This window comes from Candoia aspera, chromosome 18, assembly GCF_035149785.1.
Source record: "Candoia aspera isolate rCanAsp1 chromosome 18, rCanAsp1.hap2, whole genome shotgun sequence".
NCBI classification, from domain to species: domain Eukaryota; kingdom Metazoa; phylum Chordata; class Lepidosauria; order Squamata; family Boidae; genus Candoia; species Candoia aspera.
The window spans coordinates 1,086,696-1,111,691 of NC_086170.1; the positions used below are offsets into that span (position 1 = coordinate 1,086,696).

General features: G+C 48.6%; 1 protein-coding gene across 3 annotated transcripts in view; it reads right to left on the reverse strand.

Moving 5' to 3' along the window:
• Nucleotides 1-5,368: 5,368 nt before the first annotated feature.
• The window catches only part of ARHGEF10L (Rho guanine nucleotide exchange factor 10 like), a 57,142-nt gene continuing 37,514 nt past the window's right edge, over nt 5,369-24,996 (reverse strand). For all 3 annotated transcript variants that reach the window (XM_063317645.1, XM_063317646.1, XM_063317648.1), the window contains 9 exons: nt 24,836-24,936; nt 22,960-23,081; nt 19,915-20,001; nt 18,263-18,483; nt 17,642-17,796; nt 12,903-13,048; nt 10,734-10,908; nt 7,004-7,126; nt 5,369-6,434 (listed from right to left, as the gene is read on the reverse strand). In XM_063317645.1, the coding sequence (XP_063173715.1) occupies nt 5,896-6,434; nt 7,004-7,126; nt 10,734-10,908; nt 12,903-13,048; nt 17,642-17,796; nt 18,263-18,483; nt 19,915-20,001; nt 22,960-23,081; nt 24,836-24,936 (1,669 nt within the window). In that variant the 3' untranslated portion in view covers nt 5,369-5,895. The remainder of the gene's footprint in view (nt 6,435-7,003; nt 7,127-10,733; nt 10,909-12,902; nt 13,049-17,641; nt 17,797-18,262; nt 18,484-19,914; nt 20,002-22,959; nt 23,082-24,835; nt 24,937-24,996) is intronic.

Here is a 24,996-nt window from a genome sequence, read left to right on the forward strand (position 1 = left end):
AGCTAACTTACATTTAGGGTTTATGCGCATAGCAATCGTCGCTGTGGTTTAATAGGAACGCAACCAGCTCTCTCACCCAGTCTCCCTGCTGCTGGTCCGTCCGAGGGTGGCTCTCTCTCTCCCGAAGGCTCCGCGCTTCTTAACACCCGTTGCCAACACCGGATCCCTTTGCAAATGGAGTAGAGCACAGGGTCACTCTACATGTGGGGTGTGAGGGCAGCAACGTAACCCCCCTTTCCCAATTCCTCCGTAAACAGAAGACAGAGAACTCTTTGGGTGCTGGGATAACCGAACCGAAAAACTCTCCAACTTGCAGAGCAAAATGTGAAACCTTTACTCTGCGTTGGCCTCTGCCCTCTACTGATTCACATCCCAAATGATTAGGAAAAGGGGGGGAATACTGCTCTTCATACCCATAAGCGGTAGGGTGTATCCCAAACAGAGCCACGTCACCTCCCACCCGAAGATTTCTAAGAGATTCAGAAAATCCCGGCGGTCCCCGTTCAACGGAAACCGACATATGAAACATTCTTCTGCCGGCCGGGCTCTGACACGGATGGCCGTTAGAAGAAAGGGGACACTGAATTTGCGTGAGCCCACTTCCCTGAAAAGATTCCCCACTGGCCCTCCGGCCCTCTCATTTTGCGCAAAAATGAAAACAAAAAAGGCTGAGATTCTAGAGTTAAAAGTTTGATTCGCTCTGTGGGCAGAGGAGAGTGAATCCCGCCCTTTGCCACAAAGGACGTGCCGGTGAGCAGGTATGACGGATGGCGGGGACCCTCCTCTGACACCAATTTATCTCCCGCGATTAGCCTCTCGACCAACCGAAACCACCCTGCACTTTCTACAGAGTTTGGCCCGACGCCCCGCGGCCTCGGGCGCCTGGCCCCCGCCTGCCTCGTCCACAACTCCCTCTAAGACCTCCATCACGGAGTCTGACCTCAATTTGAGAAGAGCGGCGCTCGCCAGAATCTGCTGCTCTTGCGCTCCATTCACCGGCTGGTGTCACCCGGAGCAATTTGGGCCTGGACTTGGCGGATGGAGAACGGCCGGCGGAAGGCGCAAGGGACCCTCTCAGAAGTCACCGGTTCATCTCTTGGCATTTTCCGACCGGCCGCTTCTCTTTCCCAGACACTTACACACCCATCACTCTAAAGCACAACTCGTGTGCTCCCCTTGGGCTTAGCATCTCGTACGCACCTACCTGCTTTGGTAACCCTGCAGTATGTCGCATGAACCCAGCCCCTGTGACTTAGCTAACAAATCCTGGATAAACACGATGGGCAAAGCTAGCCTCTTTTTCCCACTGATGACACCTAAAATACTAGCCAAGTTCCCTAAGGCAGCGTTTCCCAGCCTTGGCAGCTCGAAGACGTGTGGACTTCAGCTCCCTGAATTCCGCTGGCTGGGGAATTCTGGGAGTTGAAGTCCACACGTCTTCGAGCTGCCAAGGCTGGGAAACGCTGCCCTAAGAGAAGAATGCCCAGCTGCTCGACTTAAGGGGATTCTCGAGGAACCAGTTTGCCAGATGTTCGCATTGCCCTTCACTTCTCCCTTTACATCCTGGTTTGTTGAGCAGGGGCTGGCTCTGCCCCATCCATCATCGGCAGCTCTCTGTCTTTGGAGCTAAACGATATTGCAAATCGTTCCATCGCTCCCCGTCGCTGGTGACGGGTGGCATGAATTATTGATTTCCCATGCCAAGTGCCACGGAAGCGAAGCCACAGGCTCGGCTCTAGACGCGCCACTGGCTGGGCCCTGGGGGCTCCCTCTTTCCGCAGCCCCCTGCTGCAGTCACAACCCACAGCCGCCGGGCCGTCGCAGAGAAGCCAGGATGGACAGTGGAGGCTTGGACAGCTTCAATCTGCAACGAGGTTTTCCGTACCGGCAGCACCCACCTTATTAATCAGTGAGCAGAAAAGGAGGTGACAAGCCAACATCTTCATTAGCTAGGGGCTCCTGCTGGAAGATGTTAATTTGATCCAGAGATAATCAAGGTTGATGGTTTAGGGAGGGCCGGGGGGCAGTGATCTAACCTCAGCAGCCGTTTCTGCTTGAAAAATCCCATCTGATTCTTCCCTGTTGGCTTTGAGCAAAAAGGGGCATTTAGAGGGGGCTTTCCTATACCCTACCCCAAATAAGCCATTCTCCCATCATTGAGAAAACTACATGGATCCCTGCGTTCCCAGAGAACGGGGAAGAATAAGGAGCTTGGCAAATGATCTGGAAGAAAATCGACTTTATCTCTGAAGCAAGGCATCCATCCATCCCTTAAGGAGCCTGCGAGGAAGAGGGCCAGACTGCCCCCTTGCTAATAAACGAGGGCAGGAGTAGACTGACTACTTTCCAGGATTCTGTAACCGAACCCTTTTTCTTGGTATTAAACCTGATTAATGAGGCTGTGCCAGTCTAGTTCCCGTGGCTGTTTGCTGATGTTGGGGCTGGCTATTTTTTAGGACCTGCCCCTGCTGGTCACTGCCAAGATAATGTAACGTTTTGTCACTGCTTGGCTGTCCTTAACCCTGTTTTGTGGCTCTGCGGAGCTGTCTGGACCAGACCGGCACAGAAAGATCCGTATTAAAGCAGAAGTAAGTAAACAGTTCTTAGAGCTTGCCTTTTTCATCCTCTCTCTTGCCAGCCTGAGTTACAAAAAGGGCACCTCTGCATCTGGGGAATTCGAGGACACAATTCGTGCTGAACCTGGTTATTGTACTGCTGTTGTCAGGTTAACTCACCAGCAGGCTGAGTTCACACAACATACTAAAACATAAAAAAAAAATGGCATTAAACAAGCTGATCAAGTTGTGCATCCATTAAGTCTTTTGCTGACTTCAGAGACAGAATGAGGGGGTGCGAAGACGGGCAAGAAGGCGGTTCATCTCTTCTTCTTTTTCCTTTCTGTGGAACGCTTTTCAGCAGAAGACAAGCTTGTTATGGCTGCTCGTAAAGAAACGCAGCTCAAGTTTTCCACAGCCAGTGAGAAACTGATCAATCGATTTAGGGGGCTTTGCTCCTGGAGGAGGAGGAAAGGTTAAAACCGGGGCGGGGGGGGGGCTGCTTTGCGCAGGTTTAATCCAAGGGTTAAGACATTGGTGGGAAACCTGGTAAATCCTGCACCCTTTCTCAGTAACAAAACAAAGCTGGTTTGCCCTGGCCTTCTCCCAGGATGCTTTTTGGAGTTCTCAACCAACTTTAGGATAACCTGGTGGTCCCCCATCCAAGCAGACCGGAGCTGCTGAGCTTCTGAGCCTAGACAAGGACAGCTACCAACAACACAGACAAGGCAACAACAGCAGAGACAGCGTAAGGCCACACCCTGTGGGTTTTGTCTAAAACGGGTTGTTTCATCAGAAGCTTGAGGACTAGAGTCTTGGAGAGATGGTGCAGATTCAGTTCTTGGCACCAGGCACTTCCCTCTGAAATCCAGGAGAGCTATGATCAAGGGCAATGTGCTAAACATCTAAAAAATATTTCAGAGCAACACTCATTGAAATGCACCCTCCAAAAGATGCATGCATGCACGCATGCAAAGCCCAATGCATGGTTGCATCCTAAAATGTACAGGATGTGTCCTGTACGGCTGCTTAATTTTTCCTCTGGGTGGGGCAGGCTTTCCACTGCCTGCAAAGCTATTGATCTGCAAGGGCCAAACGGAACCTGAAGGGGCAAAATCATTCTACAGGTAGTCCTCGCTTAACAACCACTATTGGGACTGGAATCTCGGTGGCTAAGCAAAGCGTTCATTAAACAAATCCGACCTGATTTTACGACCTTTTTTCCCACGGTCGTTAAGCGAATCACTGCAGGCATTACGCAAACTATGTGGTTGTTAAGTGAATCACTTGGTTCCCCACTGACTTTTCTTGCCAGAAGCCAGCCAGGAAGGTCAAAAATGGCGATCACATGACCAGGGGACGCTGTGATGGTCGTAAATGCAAACCGGCTACCAAGTGTGGTCGTAAGTGTGAGGACCGGATGCAGGTCAGTTTTCCCAGCACCGTTGTAGTCCAAAGTCACTAAATGAATGGTTGTTAAGTGAGGACTGTCTGTATCTGCACGTCTCCAGGATGAGAAAAGCCATCTTCCCCAACAGGCTCGCTCTAAAGTTGGACCAACACCACCCCATTCAGACACACGGCTGTCCCGTTGGAAGCAGGGTAACCAGCTAGGCAAAATGGCTATTTTTCACGCGAAGCTGGACGGCGAGGCCGAGTGGCCGAAAGACCTCATGTTTCCTGGTGTAATTGTACTGATGCTTTAATGAATCTCCACGTATTGTATGGATCCGCGGCTCTCTTCCGAAAGGTTTCACAATGACGTGTGACTGATGTGAACGCGCACAGCCACGCAGCTTCGGGGGGGGGGATGCAGCCTGCCAACGCCTCCCCCCTTTCTCCCCTCCTTGCCAAGCCGGAGCACAAACTGGGGAGGGGGGATGGAGCGCAGACAGCTTAATCTGGAGCAGACTTTTTAAGAAAAAGAAGAGAGAAACGTTACAGGCATTTAATGTCTAATTAGGAAAAAAATAAGCTCTGGAAATCATGTACATCTCCTCGTCATCGTTCTCCAGCAGCGGCAGTCGAAATGACCCTATTTCAAGGTTGAGTTGCTAAGAATATAATTGAAAGACGAAAACAAAAAGGCAACTGGAGCCTATCAGGGCATCGGATTCGGACTGAATGGGGGGATGAAACCTCACGCTCACCGGCACAGGAGTCTATCCGGGTGTGCTTTCGAGTTCACTTCTCTTGCAATAATGCCTCTCCTTCCCGATCTTTCCCAGACCAGTGATAAGGTTGGGGGCTTCCTGCAGGCCCAGGACCGTCCAACTCACACTCCTCGGGACCTTGGCCAGGGGCAACTCCACCACAATGCCGTTCCACGGGAGACCTGCCTGGCTCTGTTCCCCCTCGGGAACAAGACTTAAAAATCTGGATTTGACCGACGTGGGTCTACACCACCCATCAATCTGGCCGAACGGTCCCTGCTGTCCGCACGTGCAGGTCTGTGCATCTTGCATGCAGGGAGGTCAACGATATTTACGGGCCTGCTGATCAACTGTGGTTATACGATCTCTAAAAGTCGCTCCCTGCTTTTCTTGGGAAGATTCTGGTTTGCAGAGGAAATGGAAAAATAACAAAACAAGATCAGGAGAATGCTCAGCCCTTGGAGAGCTCAGCAGGCAAAGCAGCGGTTTTCTCCACGTCTCCGGCTCTGGAGAGGGTGCCCGCTAAGGGCCGGCTACTGGACTTTTCATTGGCTGGAGAACTTTCCTGGCATCTAATGAGATGGCCAAATTTTGCACCAAACTTGCAGCGCTACCAGGGAAAAGACCACCCCAGAGCGGTCATACAGATGGACTAGAAGGAGCTTTCTACCACCTTTATTTCTGAGCCCAATATATACAGATTTTATTTATACAATTTAATAATATACAACACTTTTATATTAAGTGTGTGTGTGTGTGTGTCTATGATATTCACACATGGGTACACAAGACCCTTATGCCTCTTTCTGGAAAGAAAACACATCCAGGGGGAAAAATCAACTGGGCCTCTCCAAAACCTGCAGGGAGGGTGCCGATTCCTATAAAACCTGAAACAAGTTCAGGGGAAAAAACAGGGAAAGTGCGAGCTCGTTTCTCATGGAAAGACCAAAGATCCGAACGCATGAAAAGGAGTCTTAAAAAGAGGTTGCAAACACAGCTGGGCGGAGAGGGGATTCGAAGCCTAGGAGACGGATAAAAACTTGACAGGCCAGGCAGGTCCGTTCCCCAGAAAGGGAAGCAAAACCAGCACGTCCCTGGGGAGCCCCACATACCTCCACCGGGCAACGCAACAGCTGCTCAGGACTGGGGCCTCGTGGGGCGACAGGACCGAGCAGAAAATGCCCGCGCTATAAAATCAAGGGGATCTGCCACAGGAGCAACATACTGTCGGTTTCGCTGCTCGAGGGAGACCGGCCGTTGGCGCGGAAGTTGCGGTACCCTCTCCCTCCGGAAATCACGGCCAAGGAAGAGATCTCCTTACGGTGGGAGTCCTTCGTGCAGGGCCGGCTGCGCACCCAGATGTCCGGGTCGTCCGCCATTTCGTAGATGGAGCCGTCCTCTTCCGTGTGCTCCAGAGAACTCCCGCCGGCCGGCGAAGGCGTGTCCCTCGTGGACAGTAATTGCCCGGGGAGGTGAGCTGTGGATCGGAGGCGGTACTGTAGAAAGATCCCCTTTTTCCTGATTTCCCTTGTGGAGGAACTGTCTGGAGTGGCCGTTTCGGAGGGGCGGCCCCCCGTGTTGGGGTGCTCGTCTCCAGCCAACGGAGGCTCCTCCGCTGCGTCGTCCTCCTTGTCGCTCTTCAAGATCTCAGGCGCCAGCGTGCTGAAAGCCACCGCCAAGAACTCCACAGGGCCGCAGTGGCCATTGAGCGACACCATCCCCTTCCCTGAGCAATGGAGAGAAGGCCTTCGATTAACAGGGAGACCCACAGAGCTCGCCCCACGCTGTGTCAGGAGCCTTACAAGCGCAGGCCGGCAAGATCTGGGGAGGGAGGTAATGCAATTCTCCAACGTGCACTGCGAAAGCCAGAGGTTTCGCTCTACCTCTGATCAGAAGCACCGAAGGGGTAAGAGCCATGCAGAAGAATAGGAAAAAGAGAGAGAGAGCGAGAGAGAGAGAGAGGAAAAGAAAAAAAAAATGGGAAGCCAAAAGACGTTCCACAAGCAGAATGCAGGACGGTCCGAATTAATCTCTCCGTCAGACCAAATCAGCGAGAATCTCTCTACTAGCCACACATGAGAGGAAATAACCCAGGTGGGTGCTTGCAAGCCGAGCCATGAAAGATAAATATAAAGGGGATTATTTATAAAAATAAGTGAAAGATAAGAATAAAGGGTTATCTTAAGCTGCTTCAGCATCCTTAGGAGCCTGTCCCCGTACCGATGCGGGCTGGGTGCTCTGCTCCACCTCCCCGTTAAAGGGGTCCAGGCGGAGCGAATAAGGAAGGAGACTTACCCGTGATTTTGGGGATCCCCTCTAGCCTGGGCACGGGCAACAGGACCAAAATTCCTTGGTCGGTACCAACCCAGAGAAGGCCCTGGCAGATGAGAAGGCTGGTGACCCGGACATTCTTCTGCCCTGCAGAACGAAAGGAAAAACCGGCCACTGTGAGAAGCAGGGGGCTTCGGCTTCATCTGGCTGTCCTCCACCATCCAGACCATGCAGGTCACCTGATCACAATTTTCAACCTTCCCAGCTTAACAACCTCAGCAAAAAAGGTCGTAAAATCGGGTGCGGTCACATGCCTCACTTAGCGACCAGACCGCTTAACAACACATTTTCTGGATCCTATTGTGGTTGTAAGTCGAGGACTACCTGTAACTCTCTGTGTGAATTAATGCATTTTCAGACCAGAAGGAGGTGTCCCCCAGCTCCAGTTTTCCAGTTTAATAAAACCAAGGCAAATGGAGAAGGGAGGCCACATTGGCAGACTGGCACGTCTCTTTGGCACAGACCCAGGGCAAACTGGGAAATGTGCTCTGCAAAGAATCCAGCACTGATCCAGGGAGTATCCAACCTTCTCCAATTTTAATCATTTATTCATATGAACCTGCTTTTCAGACAAACATTGCCTTCCAAAGCCACCCACATTTTTTAAAATGGAGACAGGCCACCGTCAATCTTGGACCTCGGTGGCCGCAAATTCAGTTAACAGATTAAGAAAACCATTGGTATGGGTGTTTTTTAATCTCCCTAATTACAAATTGCAACAAACTGGGTTTTCATGCAGTTTGAACCGCCGGCATCCCCGAAGGCCGAGGAGGAGGATGGAGGATCGCGGCAGAGCCACACGAATGCGATATTTTAGATCAATCAACTCTCTGCGGAGCGCAGAAGATACGGGGACTGCTTCGGCGAGAACGCGTGACCTTTTCTCGTTTATTTATAGTTCCGACTCTACGAGACACTTAGAAATTTTATAATGAAAAAGCTAATAAAAAACACTCGCCCCGGGGAGCCGGTTTGGAGAAAGACCAGCAAAGGGCGAGTGTTGAACCCCACCGTCCCCACCCTGCGGGCTTTCCTCCGTCCGTGAGCAGAGGCAGAGCTCTGTCTGGACCCCTTTCCAGCAGGAGACCCAGGAAACCTATCCTGGGAAAAAGCAACAGCAGAACGTCTCCCCCGCCATCCCTCTCCCCCTTTTAAGTCTGGCGATGCAATGGTGCATTTTAATTGCAAATTAGCTACTGAAAAGCCAGGGGAGTTGCGGGGTGGGGGGGGAGAGGGGAGGAGGCAAAATCACCATAAAGCGACGTAGGAACAGGAACAGCCTCAGCGGAAGGGAAGGAAGAGTTTCGGGACCGAATCAGTCTGCAAGGAGACCCCCCCCAACATCTGGATTCATAATTGCTCCCCCCCACCAATCTCTCGCCAAGCCCTGGCCCCACAGGGTAAAGAAACCCAGATCTGGGGGGTGGGGGCTCAAAAGTTTCTGTTATTTTGATCCAGTGGGGAAGGAGCTGGACTAGGAAGGGGGAGACCCAGGTTCGAATCCCACCTCCCGGGGAGGCGTTGGGCCCCTTCCTCTCCTCCATCAATGAATGAAAGTCAGGATCTCCATCAATAAATACCCATGTTGTGAACTCTGCCTAATAACAGGATGGGTTGTGGAATTGCTCTTTTGAGCAATACAGGTAGTCCTCATTTAGTGACCACAATTGAGGCCAGCAAACTTGGTCATTAACAGAAGCAGTCGCTAAGTGAAACTGCAACTGCTTATGATCTGACTTCAAGTTTCCTTTGCTTTACAGGTCATAAATGCGAGGATTGGTCGCCAAGTTACTTTTTCATCAGTGTCATAACTGCGATTGGTCGCTAAACGAGGCAGTCACTAAATGAAGACTGCTTTTCTATATCTTTGTGTGCATTGCTTCTGTAGGATTTAATTTTGGACTCATCCTGAGGTTGGAATTTTTTTTTCTTGCTCCCAGGCAGATAAAATTTAGTCAGGACACTCAGCCTACCTTTAAAGGCTGTTCTGAGGATGAAAGGGAGGACAGTCCATTTATCCATCCCTGAAGCTTTTGGAACAAGGACCCAAATGCCTCTTTTTAGCAGCAGCAGGATTTTGAACCCCCATCTTCATCACCCCCTCAGAAAACAGCAGGAAGAGGGCCAATAAATATTTTATCGGCCGGCTTAAAGCTCCAATGTCAGACAAGCCATACATCAGCGAATATACAAATTTAAAAAGGCTCTTCTGTTATGCAAAAGCCTTTATTAATGGCCTGTCTAGTTAAAAAGGATGAGAGAGCTTAAGTTCAAAAATACATTAATACAAAAATACTTACACTGTGGAAGGAGAGCGGCCCCGATAAATTTTTTAAATATGGCTCTTCTGGATTTTTTTTTTTTTAAAACACGAAACACTTTACAAGAGTAATGCATTTAGTACTAATTATACAATTACTCCATGCTAAGAAGTGGAAAAGAGAGAGGAAGGCCGGGAGGGAGGTTAAAATGAAAAGATTAATGGAGAATTTACAGTGGCTCTGATCAGCCATCTTTTCTGCGTGAAGCAGAGCAGAAAACTCTCCTTCCCACCAGGGTGTGATCCTACCCACCCCGTGACCCCCAGCTTTTGCGATACAGGGGCACCCAGCTTGCTTACTGCATGCCAATGTCAAGTCCTTAAAAGGGAAGGAGCTGCTTGACCATAGCACAAACGCCTGAGAGTTGACCGCCGTTCACAAAAATTCAAAAATCACAAGGCAAAAATTCAAAAATCACAAGGCAAAAAATTCAAAAATCACAGGTAGCATCTTTCCCGAGTAATACATTTTATAAACAGGCAGAAGCTTTTGTGCGTGGTCCTTTGCTTCATCACACGCAAACAGTGGCTGGACTGATGTGGGACTTAAACCGGGGTGGGTTGGCAGGGAAGGGAGGGGAAGACAGGTTGGTGATGCCGAGGGGCACAGTGCAGAGGAGGCAGAATCTCACCCACTGTAACGCATTAAAAACCCACTGTATTTGTTTAGAGTGCCAGAAGCCTTTCCACTTATGTCAATTCAGCAATTAGAATAATTTCCATGAATAGTGAGCTGGAAGGTCCCCCAGGGACCACCTAGTCCAACCCTATGCTGTGTGCAGGAAAGCTAATCCGCCCATCCGCAAGAGATGGTGAAACCAGATTGCCTGTAGGTATAGGTAGTCCTTGACTTACAACCATTCGTTTAGCGACCAAAGTTACAGTGGCGCTGAAAAAAATGACTTACAACCAGTCCTTGCACTTACAACTGTCACAGTGTCCTGCGGTCACGTGCTCAAAGTTTGGGCCCTTGGCAACCGGCATGAATTTATGATGGTTGCAGCATCCCGGGGTCACACGATCGCCATTTGCGACCTTCCCAGCCAGCTTCTGACAAGCAAAATCAACGGGGAAAGCCGGATTTGCTTAACAGCCATGCAATTTGCTTAACAACTGTGCCAAAAAGGTCATAAAATCAGGCGCAGTCATGTGATGCCTCACTTAACAACTGCACTGCTTAGTGACCAAAGTTCTGGTCCCAATCGTGGTCACAAGTCGAGGACGACCTGTGGATTGGACAGACTTTACAGGCACAAAGTGTTTCCTGTACGTCAGTGACTTCTAGGTAGGCGAAGAGAATTCCAGGGGCCACAGGACTCTGTGTTGGCTTTTCGTGCCACGGATCCCTACAGTTTCATCCCACTTCTTTCCTACCTGGCAGGACAGCCGTGGTTCGGGTGGCAACGTTGATGTCCTGCAGGAGTTCCAGCGTCTCGGTGTGGAAAAGCCGTATGGAAGACCCCAAGGAAAAGGCCATCCAAACGCCACTGCCGGCCTTGATCATGTGGGTCACGCTGCTGTCCTCCTCCGGGCGGGCCTCGAATATTTTCTGCGAACAAAGGAGAAACTGGCCATCGGCGTGCAATGAACAGGTGGTGGGGGATTGGGGTGCATAAGGTCTCGTGCCTCTGAAATAACTCCTTGTCGCTTAAGCCTTCGGACATTCGGAGGCTTCCTTCCTTTCGAACAGTCTTCTGGGTAAATAATTTTTCACTAAAACAAAACAAAAACAGAATCTCTCTCAGACGGGGAATGCTCTTTACTAAAGTCCAGATGGGGAGCAAGACACATTTGCAGTTTCCGGAAACTAAAATCCAAGGCAGGAAAACTTGCTGGAAAAAACTCAGGGAGGTTTTTTATTACTATGGTTTATTAAGATCAAAAATAACTTATCCTGAGTTTGCTCTTAACTCCATCCCACCTCTATTGTGAGCAGCAACTCGGTCGGTAAGCGAAGCAGTTGCCAAGTGAAACCACGACTGTGCTTATGCCATTACTTAGCTTTCTTCCGCTTTACAGACCTGAGAAGGTCATAAATGCGAGGACTGGCCGCAAAATTACTTTTCCATCGCCGTTGTAACTGCGAACGGTCACTAAACGAGGACTACCTGTAAGTCTCTAAACTTTCACCTTTTTCCTGAATGCTGATCCTGGGAAGACCTAGCATGGGTTGGGTAGGAGAATCCTAGGGCTAAAACATCATGGAAATAGGACTCAGGAGCTGCATTCGTGTCTAACAGAGGCCCTTAAAAAGATTCTGCAGCTGGATTTGTACCATGTGCAGAGCTCGGTTCACTTTAGTTTGGTTTTAACTCCCCCCCACGGGTTAAATGCAGTCACTAGGCGAAGTGTGCTGCGTGAAGGTTTTAAGCCCTCATCCACCTGCCCCCGCAAAACGGTCTGGTAGGTCCACGCGTCCCCTACATGCTGGGGTCAAAATAAAGCTACGGGCAATGACGCAAGATGAGGAAAACAATTAGCCCTAAGAAAAATACCACGATGGCCGACCCGACAAATTAAAAGCAGCAGGAAAGTCAGCAAGAAGTTAAGCGGTGGTTTTAAGACTGGGCAAGACGGAGAGGACAAGATGGACGAGGAAGCCAACGCTGGGGAAGAAATCGTTTCTTATTTTCCCTCCTAGCCTCACCAATCCTACATTTCTTACAGTATTTAAGTTTTAACTTCTCCTTGCTCGAATTAATCTCTCCCTTGCATCCTCGCCACCGCTTTGCCAAGTGCCTGTAATGTGGCCCAGTCCAATTTTCATGCTTTCTCTCCCCGTGAAGGCAACTTTCCCCCCTCCCACTTTGAACGCAGCTCTCTTAGGCAGCTTGGAGCAACCATCTTTTTATGCCTCCATTATAAACCCAGAATATTACCCTGAAAATGCTGACACAGCCCTTCCCACCGGGGCATTTATGTACCTGTAAATGTCTATATAATAACAGAGCTCCTATAAATCCCGCTGGGCAGCTGGGGAGATGTAAAAAGTTGCATTAGTGTTGACAAGGCACTGACAAAAAGTGCCAAGCTAAAGCGAGTGGCAACTTCCTCTTGCCAGGGGAGAGAAAGACATGGCAGCTGAGGAGGAAGGGACGCTGAGGCAGCGGGGGCCATTTCTTCGAACGGGAGAATTAAAAGGAAACCAGGCTTCATCCTTCCCTTGAAACAGAAGAGGTGGGTGAAATTTCTTAGAGCAACTTCCCAGCGTTGCTACCACCCAGTTACCTCGGTCTGCCAATCCCATCGTCCACAAGCAGCGTGGCTGGGGAGTATGGATGAAGAAGCGCCAGGGGAAGACAAAAATTCAAATTCAAATTTTGGCAGAGCAAAGATGGGTCGTGAAGCAGGAAGGTTGGGTGGGGGGACAAAAATCGTCTGCAAGAGGGGGAGAAAAAGCTGTTGAAACAAGAGGATGAGGGTGGGGCCAGAGAAGCAAAAACTAAGATATTTAAGCAGAAGTGAGAGGAGAGGGCAAGGAGGTGATCCAGGTTCTGCGGGGGGGACCCCTGGAAAGCGTTGCGCACCTGGGCATCCACCTACCTGAGCCTTCAGGCTGACGGCATCGAAGACGGTGACCTGATTGCCACAGCTGGCCCACATGGCGTCATCCAAAGTCAGCAGCGTCCGCACTGGTGCCAGCCCAACCGCCAGGCACGTGGGCTCGGCTTCGGCGTCCCACAGACCCCCTGCAGAAGGAAGAGGAAGGCCGATGAGACCGGGTGGGGAGCTGGTTTCGAAGACCCAAAGGGAAGACGGAGAATTGTAAGGCAACCTGGGAAGTCCAAATTGGCTCCCCCTCTTTTGAGGGAGATGACAAAATTTGATAAATAAATAAAAACAAGTAATTTTTTTCTTTTCTCGATGGGTTCAAAACAGGAGCTGCATGACACCACTCCTGCGTTTATTTATTTATTAAATTTATATTTATATTAAATTAATATCAATTTAGGAGGTGATGCAAAAGACCCCAGGCTCAAGAGGGTTTCTCTTCAATAACAAAAACTGTTGGTGGCTTCACGGACATGTGTCAGTCTCTGGAGAACAACTGGGAGTAGCTTGCCACAGCCGCCTTCTGCTTTCCTAGTCTGGCCTGCATTTCCCGGTGGCCTCCCATCCCATTCTAACCAGCTCCAACCCTGTTCAGCTTTTTGAGAACAGCTCTGGATAGTTCACACTCAAGCCTGGCCCTTTGCACCTCCCTTGCCTCACTTAGCAACTGAAATTCCAGGCCCAGTTGTGGTTGTTAAGCGAGGACTACCCGCAAAGCCCTGTACAAAATCTGCCCCACCTTCCACCTGGTTTCCAGTGGAAAATGGAAGACCCAACTTCGTGAAGCCACCGAGCTGTGGCTGTGTTAAGAGTTTGGAAGAAGATGAGCCTAAATCTGTATTTTCTTCCGTCTTGTTCCCCCAACCATGAAGTTCCCACCCTGTTTTTCCACTTCCATCCTCAGCTCACAGGGTTTTTACACTCCTGGACCGCAAGTGCACACTGCTTAAAATTCCTCCTGTTTTGGGGAGCACAAACTGACGTCTTGTGGGCTAACTGCCTGTATATCCCTGTGAGTGCAGCGAATCCTTGCATTGAACACTGTTCCTAACTGATCTTAAGAGCAGAACCCCTCGGCCACCGAACTCAACTCATCCGGTGCCTTCTCCGACACCCTTCCTACAGCCTCCTTTTCTGCACCGCCTCATTGATTTAAAGGGTGGAAGAAATGCATGCGATCCGGTACTGAAATACCGTAAAGGAGATTTCTGGACTTCTCCCAATTCTGGGGTTTAAAATAAAGCATCGTAATCTTTTGCCCTTGTCTGCCAGTGCTGCAAATGTCCTAAATGTCCGTGGCACAGAGTCTTCCCGGGGGCTCTTAGCGGCGTTTCTTCGAACACAGCTGGAGGAATCTCGCACATCCACTGCGATTGTCAAAACCGGCCGTATCACGTCATGTCGCTTTGTTACTACTAGACAATGGTTTTGACGTCACCCCAGATCTAATCAGCTCAGCCTTTCTGCTGCCCAAACACATACCCAATTCGGCAGCACAGAGATCATCGTCAGTCTGTTGTTCAACCTCCTGGGTAAAATGAACAGGTGCTGCCCAGGCAGGCTAGCCTTACTCTCCTGGAGAGGGGCTAAATACCAGAATAAATTTTCAGCTCAGTACAGGCAGTCCTCGCTTAACAACCACAATTGGGACCAGAATTTCAATTGCTAAGCGAAGCGGTCAGTAAGCGAATCCAACCTGACTTTATGCCCTTTTTGCAGCAGTCATTAAGCAAACCACATGGTCGTTAAGTGAATCACACAGTTCCCCATTGATCTGGCTTGCCAGAAGCTGGCTGGGAAGGTAGAAAATGGCAATCGCGTGACCACAGGTTGCTGTGACAGTCATAAAGGCGAACCGGTTGCCAAGTGCTCAAATGGCAATGATGTGATCGTGAGGGATGCTGCGACGGTTGTAAGTGTGAGGACCAGTCGCAAGTCAGTTTTTTCAGCACGGTCGTAAGTCCAAACCGCCACTAAACAAATGGTTGATAAGCGAGGACTAACTGTAGAGGGTGCATCAGGCTAGTATTTGGCAAGCCTTCAAGAAATATAGTTCCACAGATCTCAAACAGAACAAGAGTTTAAACACCTCAGTGAGGACTGTTTTAGTCCCAGACCCAAAAGCATGGTTCTTCAGTCAAATACACAACCACCCCAGGGTTTCTTTTCCATTCAAGGTGTGGAGAAATGCCGTGTTCTCAACGAGCAATACATTAATTTAAAAATACAGGTGCAACAGGTATCTTTACACAAGACAGCCTTTGTCATCTGTGCCCTCCAAAGATGTGAGTGGCAGATTAAACAAGTCCGTATCTGCCTGGGAGATATGGCCTCTCTCTCTCTTCGCCCCCAGCATACACTTTAATTAAAAAACATAAACGGCTTATCAAAAGCTAATTAATAAGAAGCAACGTGTTGCCAAGTGGAGTTTGGAAGTGCAGTGTAAACAACCATTTATAACCCCGGAACGGAGGGCATCAAGTCACAGATGGTGGGTATTTAATGGAACATGGAGAGGAATCGCTCTGGGTGAAATTGCACAAAATTGGGGAAGGAAGGGAAGGGAGCAGCAGAAGATTAATCCGTGCCCGATTAAGGGAAACTGCCCCCCATCCACAGGAAAAGCAAATTGGGGGACCAGGAGGGGGAATCGGGTACGAAACCACACGCCGCACAATAAGCAACGGCCCTTTGAATTTCCTACTCTGCTTCCCGTCCCTTCGCAGCAAGCTGAAAAATAACCTTGGACGGGGCTTCGAGGACATCCCCAGGGAGCAATATCGGATGCTAATGAACAGCTGACTCCTCCGGGCATTATGGCTTAGTTAGCCAAATCAGCACCAGCCAAGATAGCCGAAGCTCACAAGCAAGCTGGGATTGGGGTGGGGGTGGGGGGGTGGGAGAACTCAGACGAAAACACCCCAAAGGCGTCTCTGCATGACAGCTGATTTGACCCTTGGATTCAAGCTGCAGTTTTTCGGAGGACTGCCCCGCCCTGGGCATTTTGACTCTGCAAATCGGTGTGCCCAGTTTCAGTGGGAGCACCCAGCAAAAGGTTGGAGAGCAGGCAGGTAAACTTGCGTGAAATACTCAGCTCCCTTGCAACACGCACAACACGAAAGTGGGAGCAGACGTGGGTGAGATCGGCGCAGACCTGTGATGTCCACCCCATCCTGGAAAACCAGACCGAGCTGAACCAAAAGGCCAGCTTTGTTTTGTTTTGTTTAATCCATCAAAAGCTTACAGTGAAGGAGGATTAAACCCAGCTGACAGATTTCAGCAGGAGTAAAACGGCCACCATCCCCAGCGTCGGAGAGAACTGACAGCCGATCAATAGGAAATTACAGAGCTTTCAAATTCAGGGTTTTGTCTTGGGACCCAAATTCCAGACGCTGCATTTCGAAAGCCAATTAACGTTAAGTATTTTTGGTGGCTATGGGGAGACGGCGCAGGGAACACTCCTCCCTCCCCCTCCTCCCTTAGCTTGCAACAAGCAGGAAATTAAAATAGATTTTAAATTAATTAAAAGCACCTGGAAACAAAGTGTGAGTAAAACGTCCCCCTGGAGGGAAACTTGGGGGGTGATGAACGAACACAGAAGCTTATTCCCCAGGGTCCCATAGGCTCCTCTTCTAGACCACACCCCATATATACAAACTCAGAGGGATAGAATCACAAATAATGTTATTACTACAGGTAGTCCTCGACTTATGACCACTTGTTTAGCGACCATTCAAAGTTATTAACAGTGCTGGAAAAGTGACTTACAACCACTCCTCGCACTTACAACCATCATGGCATCCCTGGGGTCATGTGCCAAGTTCAGGCACTTGGCAACCAGCATGCATTTACGATGGTTGCAACATCTTGGGGTCATCTGATCACCATTTGCGACCTTCCCAGCTGGCTTCTGACAGGCAAAGTCAGTGTGGGAAGCCAGATTCACTTAATGATCACATGATTCGCTTAACGATCGTAGCAAAAAAGGTTGTAAAATTGGGCGTGACGCACTTAACAACTGCCTCGCTTAGTGACAGAAGTTCTGGTCCCAATTGTGGTCATAAGTCAAGGACTACCTGTATGTTTTTTGGGGGCAATATTTCTAATTAGAGTAAGATGTTTCAACAAACTGGATGGAAGACATCAAAACCTCTCAACTGCCTGTACTGCAAACTTCTGGAGACACAGCTCCACTTTTAACATGCTTAGGAAAACAGGCATAACTTACATGCCATGCTCCTACTTCAATACAAATTCAACCCCAGCCATCTTCAGCCAGTGCAGCAAAGCTGGGGTAGATGAAGCAAGAGTCGTAGGTTCCTGATAACATCAGCTCTTTTTGCAAACCCATGAGGACCAGAAACTTGGTTCAGTTCTAGCTCAACAGCAGAGCCCTTACTTTCGCATCCCTGGCTTCCCAGGGAGAATCACTGCCAGCCCACGTAGATAATTCTTTACAAGAAAACTTGCATTCCTGTTTTGTTTCCTTGTTGCCAAACACACCTCCCCATAAGCAACACACAAGGCCGACACCGGACAGACTGAACATCTGGATTCCAAATTTTGACACGATCGCCCTGCATTTGAATCTTGCAAGCGTCAGAAAAGGGAGCTTGGAGAAATGCTTTGTGCTGAGAGGGCACCACCTCGGGGAGCAACAAAGCCTTCCCTGGCTCCTGACAGGTGGGCAGGAAAAGCACCGGGACGAAGGGATGCTCAGCCCCACTCACCACTGGTCCTGGCGTATGCCGCTACCGTTCCATTCTGCAGGCCCGCAAAGAGGTAATTGGCGTTGTGCTTCAGGCAGAGGACGGGGTGGGGCCCGGGGGCCCGGGTCGTTAACAGGCACTGCGCCCCTGTGTCCAGACTGCTGTACACCAGGATGCTGCAGAAGGAACAAGAGAGGCCCAGCACTGAAATTGCATGGAGAGCACTGAGCTAGAAGACCTACCACAAGCGCTGAAAGGGCTCCCCCCAGTGGCTGACACGGAACTGCTGGAACCAGTTTGCCCCCTTTGCTTGAATTAAGGGGAGCACAAATTTACTAGACGCCTCTGAGCATGTGCAGAGTGCTTCTCCATCCCCATTCCAAGCTGTCCAGACATCTTGAAATGCGATTGGGTGGAGGGAGAGTCGAGTTCAAAATCCTTAGATATGCAGTAAGAGGGGATCAGCACAAATTGTACAGGAATCCAGCCAGCATTCTGCATTCAGCCTGACCAGCAACGGCAGGGGCTCAATATGTGATAGCTCCTGAGTTTCACCATGGGGTGACATGCCCAGACGTAGCAGGGGGCTTCCCAATGCTGCAAGGACCCCCACATCCTTGTTTGCAGGACACACGCCCTTACCTGCCATCTTGCAGCCCGAGGCAAAGGACAGGCTGGGCTGGAAAAGGCTGGTCAGCAGCCGTTTGAGAATCCTCCCCTTGCTCTTCTTTGCCCCTTTCTGGGATGTATTCCAGGCAGAGGACCCGGGAGGCCACCGGGAAGGACCTGACTGTGCGAGGCACTGACCGGTTCAAGGAAAATATCTCCACTTGGCCCCCGGCCCCCTCCTGGCCGCCTCCGACCTAGAGAAGCCAGAAGGAGTGGGGTGAAGACCAGAGAAAGGTCTCTCCCAAGCACACAAGAACCCTGGGTTTGGATTTAACCTGGTTTTATCATTGACAAAGCCTCTTTTTCAAACTGGGCCCCTCCAGTTGGACTACAATTCCTACCAACTCCCAAGGCCCATGCTGACTGGGGATGATTGGAGCTGTGGTCGAGCATATCAGAAAGGCACCACTTAGAACAGAGTTTCTCAGCCTTGGATTTTGGGGGGAGGTGGGAGGTTGGGAAAGAAAGCCCCCAAAACCCCAGATCCTTCACAGAAGGAAGGTTTTAAATCAAAAAGTTTGGAATTGCATGGTTTATCAGCCTAGAATTTCCCAATTTTATGCCCCCGGAGCAGTGTTTCTCAACCTTGGCCGCTTTAAGATGGGTGGACTTCAGCTCCCAGAATTCCTCAGCCAGCCAGGCTGGCTGGGGAATTCTGGGAGTTGAAGTCCACCCATCTTAAAGTGGCCAAGGTTGAGAAACACTGTCTTAAAGGAAGGTTGATTTTCAATATTCCAGATGGAGAAGGAAAAAAGCTGTGTACAGTCACATTCTTAACTAAGTTAAGACCTAATGAGATAACAGTGTCCATGCATTAAAAGAGGAGGGGAAGTCTAGTTAGATAAAACTTAAGGACTGCCTCAGAGTCAAGTCCTGATATCCATGTGTGTTTCTTGCCAAACAACACAGCAGCAGCTTATTGTTTTAGCTTCCCAAATTGGTCTACCTCCATGAGATTTCCTTTTGGTCTCCCATCCAAGTGCCAGGCTGGACTCAGCTCCGCTAGACTGCAAAATCCAGCGAAGATCAGCCAGGGACTACCACCTGCTGATCATTCAGCTTAAAACTTTTTTTTTTTTCTCTTTTCAGCAAAGAGTAATTAGCAGATGACCTTGGTTGCTCCCCCAAAGTGAAGTCCTCTTAAAATTGCTTTTAAAAAGTCCTCTTTCGGAGACATAGGTATGAAATCCGATTGCCTGTTAGACTTGGCAGGAATGGGCTGCATGAAAGAAATCATTGCTGTGCACAAGTGGGGGTCTTTCAACCCTCCTCCACACCCTCCACCGTTCCTCTTCTGCTAGCATTCCACAACCATGTAAGAAAGACTGTCCTCATTTAGGGATTCTGCTTGAGCTACAATAAATCTTGGGGTCCCCCTCCACCCTGCTGTAGTTGCCTCTGCTGGAGGGGAGCTATGCAGTGGATTTATTGCTGCCTTCTGGAAATAGAAACAAGGGGAACTTATCTCTCAGCCCCATAAGTACTGAATGGGAAGGTCCCCCTTCTCTTTTCCTTTTGGGATCTCTCCTGGGAAGACATCAGTTCTCAGTCCTCTTGCAGAGATGAAGACCGATGCAAAGCTCACCATGATGCAAGGAACAGGCACTGTTTTTGCATAAACTCACCCAGAGGTAGCCTTGTGGCAGAGAAGTGCTGATGGCGGAAAACCCCAGCAAGGAAGACTGGACTGGGCTGTGCACAGCCGCACCCAGCTGGATGCAGGAATCGAGCAAGAATGGGAAGAAAAGATAAAACTTTGTTATTTATTTTATGGGGTGCATCCGCTGCCTTTCAAAACGAGCATTGGCAAAGCAGTGTGAAGCCCAACTTTCTAAAACGTATCTTTACAACCAGTATCTGGAAAAAAATATTAAGAAAAGAAGCGATTGTTAAGGACAGCTAAAAATATCTAGAAAACAACAGAGACAATCAATGAAAACACTCAATTAAGGCAGAAAGAGGGGCCGCAAGAGAAGGGGCTGAGAACAGAGGGCTAAAATTAGTCTCTGGAAATAAAACAGGGCACAACTCGCTGGGAAACTGCAGATGTTCCAAAGAAATGGAACGGGAGGGCATAAGAGTCTGGTTTTCAAGGTAATTATGGGCCTGCTTTCTCTTTTTCCAGCTGAGTCTATTTTTCTTCCACCTCTTGAGAAAACGTAAGTGGGGAGGAAAAGAAACAGCCAGCAGCGCAGGATGAAACTTCGCCCACTGGAACTGAAAGGAGGTTCTTCTTAAAATGAAGCTCAAGTCCAGAAGAAGTTTCCCTTGGGGATTCTGGGGGGAGGTGGGAGGTTGGGAAAGAAAGCCCAAAAAACCCCAGATCTTTCACGGAAGGAAGGCTTTAAATCACGAAGCTCGGAATTGCATGGTGGTTTATCAGCCTAGAATTTCCCAGTTTTATGCCCCCGGAGCAGTGTTTCTCAACCTTGGCCACTTTAAGATGGGTGGACTTCAACTCCCAGAATTCCCCAGCCAGCCAAGGTTGAAGTCCACCCATCTTAAAGTGGCCAAGGTTGAGAAACACTGCCCTGGAGGATTTACAGGGATTAAGAGCAGAGTCTCCCCTCCAGAGGCGCATAAATAGCAAACGCTGCTCGCTCGCTCGCTCTCTCTCTCTCTCCATCACACTATTTTGGGTACTTATGCCAAATCAAGCTAGCGTTGCCTTTAGCCCTGAAAACCCTCTGGCCTCATCCATGCGTAGAAAAATCAATGCTCCCAGCAGCTACAACTGAGGTCATTCAAATATTTGGGTACCCAGTTTATGGAAACACCGTCATGGAAAAAACAGATAGCATCAAGCAAGAATAATGGCCATGGAATCAACGAGAACCATTTGTTCCTTCTTCTATTCAAAAGGAGGCCGAAATTTGAAATATAGATAAATAAATTCAGCCTGCGCTCAAGATCTTCCAGGGGAAAACCATCTCTCCGTGGATATTAGGTCCAGAATAGATTTGTGAGATCAATCTGTCTTACCCCATGTACACCAGCAGCAACACTGAGATTAGAAGTGGGCCTTTAAGGATAGAGAAAGCAACGATCTTATATTATAGGAGACCAGTCCTTAAGCCCAACTTTTATTTGGCAAAACAATGCCTCCAGGAACAATTTAACAGTAATAGATGAGTGGATTTGTGTCTAAAACTATTCTCACAATCATCATTAGATCAGGAACTGTTGAATGACACAGCTCATCGTACACTGTTGAGGGATTACGTATTTTTTAAAGATTTTAGACAAGATAAGGAGCAGGCACGTAAGCTTAAATTGGCCACGTGGTATCGATTCTTTAAAAACGGACAAGGAATGTCGTATTATTTACAGCCTCTGACATCCCATTCCCTGAGACAAGCTTTCACAGAACTTCGTTTTCAGACAGGGACAACAGCCTATTTGGATGGAAGATATAAAGCATCACCGACAGCACACAGTTTATGCATTTGTAATAACTCACAGGCGGAAGATCCGATCCATTACTTCTTACATTGCAAATTATATCAGGAACCTAGAGCCAGATTCATCATGCCTTTGTTAATCCAACTGAATCAGTCTAGCTTAGAAGAAAAAAATCTATTTTCTGCTGACTGACGCAGACGAACATGGAACAAGACAAGTTGCATTGTTTGCAGTGGCCGAAAGCAGATGTTGACAGATTGTGCTGTTAACACTAGAGGGGATTTATTGAACTGATATGGATTGTTGCCATTTTATATGAGCATCCCTAAAACCTATGGTTGCGAATAAATGTATATACAGTAATGCAGAGAGAGTTCAAACACTTCTTCTGTCTTCTTCTCTAAAAAAAAAAACACCAAACCAAACTCTTTTCCACTAGAGGTGCAAAGACAGGCCATCCTTTGAAGATTCTCATGCTGACACGGAAACCTGGAAGCTGTTTTAAACCCTCTGGGGCAGAGGGAAGGACACTGTGCAGCCAAAGTCTTTGTAGATTGATCATAATATATTCTGTGCTGCAACAGCTTCCCTTTATCAGCGTTTTGTGTTTTTTTTTTGGAGAAAAGGATGGGAATAAAACATAGATCAACAAAGAGAGCCAAAACTGCAGCTGGATTGATGGGGGGAAGGAAGAATAAAAGCTAAGCTACTGCAAAAAATGAAAAATAAAGGGGGGGAGGGTCTGCCATCCTGGAGGGGATGCAGCCAATTAGCTGAAATTCAAGAGAGAACACGCTTCACCGGTGGCTCAAAAGCTAATTTTTTTTAAAGGATGGCATTTAGAACCCTCTCCTCTACTTATCTGAGCTTCTGCCAGAGTGCTGTAGGGAACAGGTGGGTTTCTCAGCTTTTCCAGCAGGTGTGCAGGAGAACAAGTCTGCTGGTGAGCCCCTGGTGGACTAACAAAAGCCACAGGTTGACTGTCTCTGTTTACCAGCCCTGTCTTTCCAGAGAGCCATGACACTCCAGGGCAGAATCTACCCATGAGCCAACCGAAATGCTCACGATTGTGACCCAGAAGAACAGTTGGGAGCTGCGTGGCTGAAACAAATTTCAATAAATAATGAAAATCACCACCACCACCACCGTGGCTGTTTTTCTCAGGGACTCCCCAAGATGGCTCTAACGAACTAGAAGAAAGCACAAATCCTTGAGGAGAAGGGTCAGAAGTTGGCCCTTGGCACAGGAACAATTTGGTGTTTCTTTACCTGCCAGTCGAGTGCCCTGGAGGAGAAGGCGGGGAGGTGGCACACCAAAATGGGGCACCAGAAAGCAGCTTTGCTCTTTTTATCTTCTTCAGGGCAGATCCAGCCCGGCTGATTTTCTTCCCCTGCAGGGAGAGAAAGAGAAGAGTTGAAAAATCCCCTTTGCAGCCGCGTTGTCTGACACTTCTTGTACAACCTTGGCCAATGGTCAACCCTCCAGGCCCGTGAAGCGAAGCAGAGTGGGAACGCCCTTCACAGGAGACAGAACAGCCATCTAGGACATCGATAAAAGTGGCAACGCTTCTGACTGCCCCCTCCACAAGGGCACAGAAGTGACCACAGATCGCCCGGCACCCCAGAGTCCCAGCTTGCTGACTTTAGGAACCACCCAATGATGGAGATTTCTCTGCACTGGGCTCAGATAGCCCCACCCCAGGATGCTTGTAAAGGGGGAGAATATTTATTTATTTTATCAAATTTATCAATATTTTTATTTACTTTAACGAAGGATGATGCACGATCTTTAGAGGTACAGACACACTCAAGAATTAAACCAGCTCAGGGAAGACGAGGCCAAGAAGGATGGAAGCCGACACCGCAGCCCAGTCGGCTTCCTCAAAGCAGCAGAAAATGCCATTTCTGCAGCTGGAAATGTGCACAAATGTGGCTCTAACTGCTGCCTTTTGGGGGACAGCCTTCCAAAGGACAACCTGCGAGATGGCTCTCTTGTCTACATATAACGTACACCTAGTGCACATTGGGCTCAGCTAGGAGGCTGAAAATAAATTTATATGCCTGATGTTATGGAACGGATTCAAGACAGGCGTTTTCGTCCATTTTTTGAAATGTCTTTAACTTCCAAAAAGAAGATGGAGCAGTATCTTCTTATACGATCTGGGTATAATAAGATTAAGGACTGAATTAATGTTACATTAATAGCATATGGGACTTCCTTCTTTTTCTTCCTGAACTCTCCTCCCCCCACTCTTAATTTTATTTATTTATTTATCATATTTCTATGACCGCCGATCTCCCCCACACGGGGGACCCTGGGCGGTCCACAATAAAAACGATTTAAAATTCAATAAAACCATAAATAATATCAGCAATAAATAAATATATAAAATACAGTCAAACCCAAGTAACATAATTTTCACTTTAACGCAGCGTTTCTCAACCCTGGCAACTTTTAAGATGTGCTGGCTTCAACTTCCAGAACTCTTAAAGTTGCTGAGACCAAGAAAAGCAGCTTGAATGTATGTAGTTCCTTATCATTAATGCATCATTCTTTTATTTGCCACACTTCATTAATAAAATTTAAACAGACGGCATTATTCTTTCCTTGTTTATTTGCCACACTTCATTAATAAAATTTAAACAGATGAAGCAATTTAAGCGTCCACCTAAAGTTATCTCATGATGTAAGGGGCAGGAAGGAAGGTTTCTCTAAAGGCCTTGCAGGCTGAGAAGAATTCAGCGAGACATCTAAAAGTCACAGACCCTTGCCTATTTCCTTTTTGAATGTTCGGAACAAAGCCCCGCCACCCATGGGGGGATCGGCAATTTATTTTTCTTTGCCACGTGTCTTGGGAGTGGCAGCCCAGCATTTTAATTACAGAAAAATTAAAATATAAGCCATTAAAAAAAACACAGCTGAGTATTTTAGGGAGGGCTAGCACATCAGTTCCTGACAACCCTGTCAACAGCTAGGAATAATCCTGAGCTAGCAAGCATCTGTTGCGGCAAATTCCTCTCTCTTCCTGCTTAAATCTGAAGCAGAAGAACAGCCTTGTGCATCTCCAAAGCTTGTGTGCTGCGCTCCGAAGAAGCTTTGAACCAAGGTGAACCAACCAATAATGAAGCAAATGTGGTTACTCACAGAGGGCAATCTTGGCCAAGTGCAAATGATTCACCCAGGAAATTTTGCTGAGCGGGTTGGGCGTGATGAAGACCACCATGACGCTGACGGGGCGCCCGGCCCTGAGTTAAAAAATGAATGCCAGAGGACAAAGATGAGGACATGCACGCAGAAATCTCCTT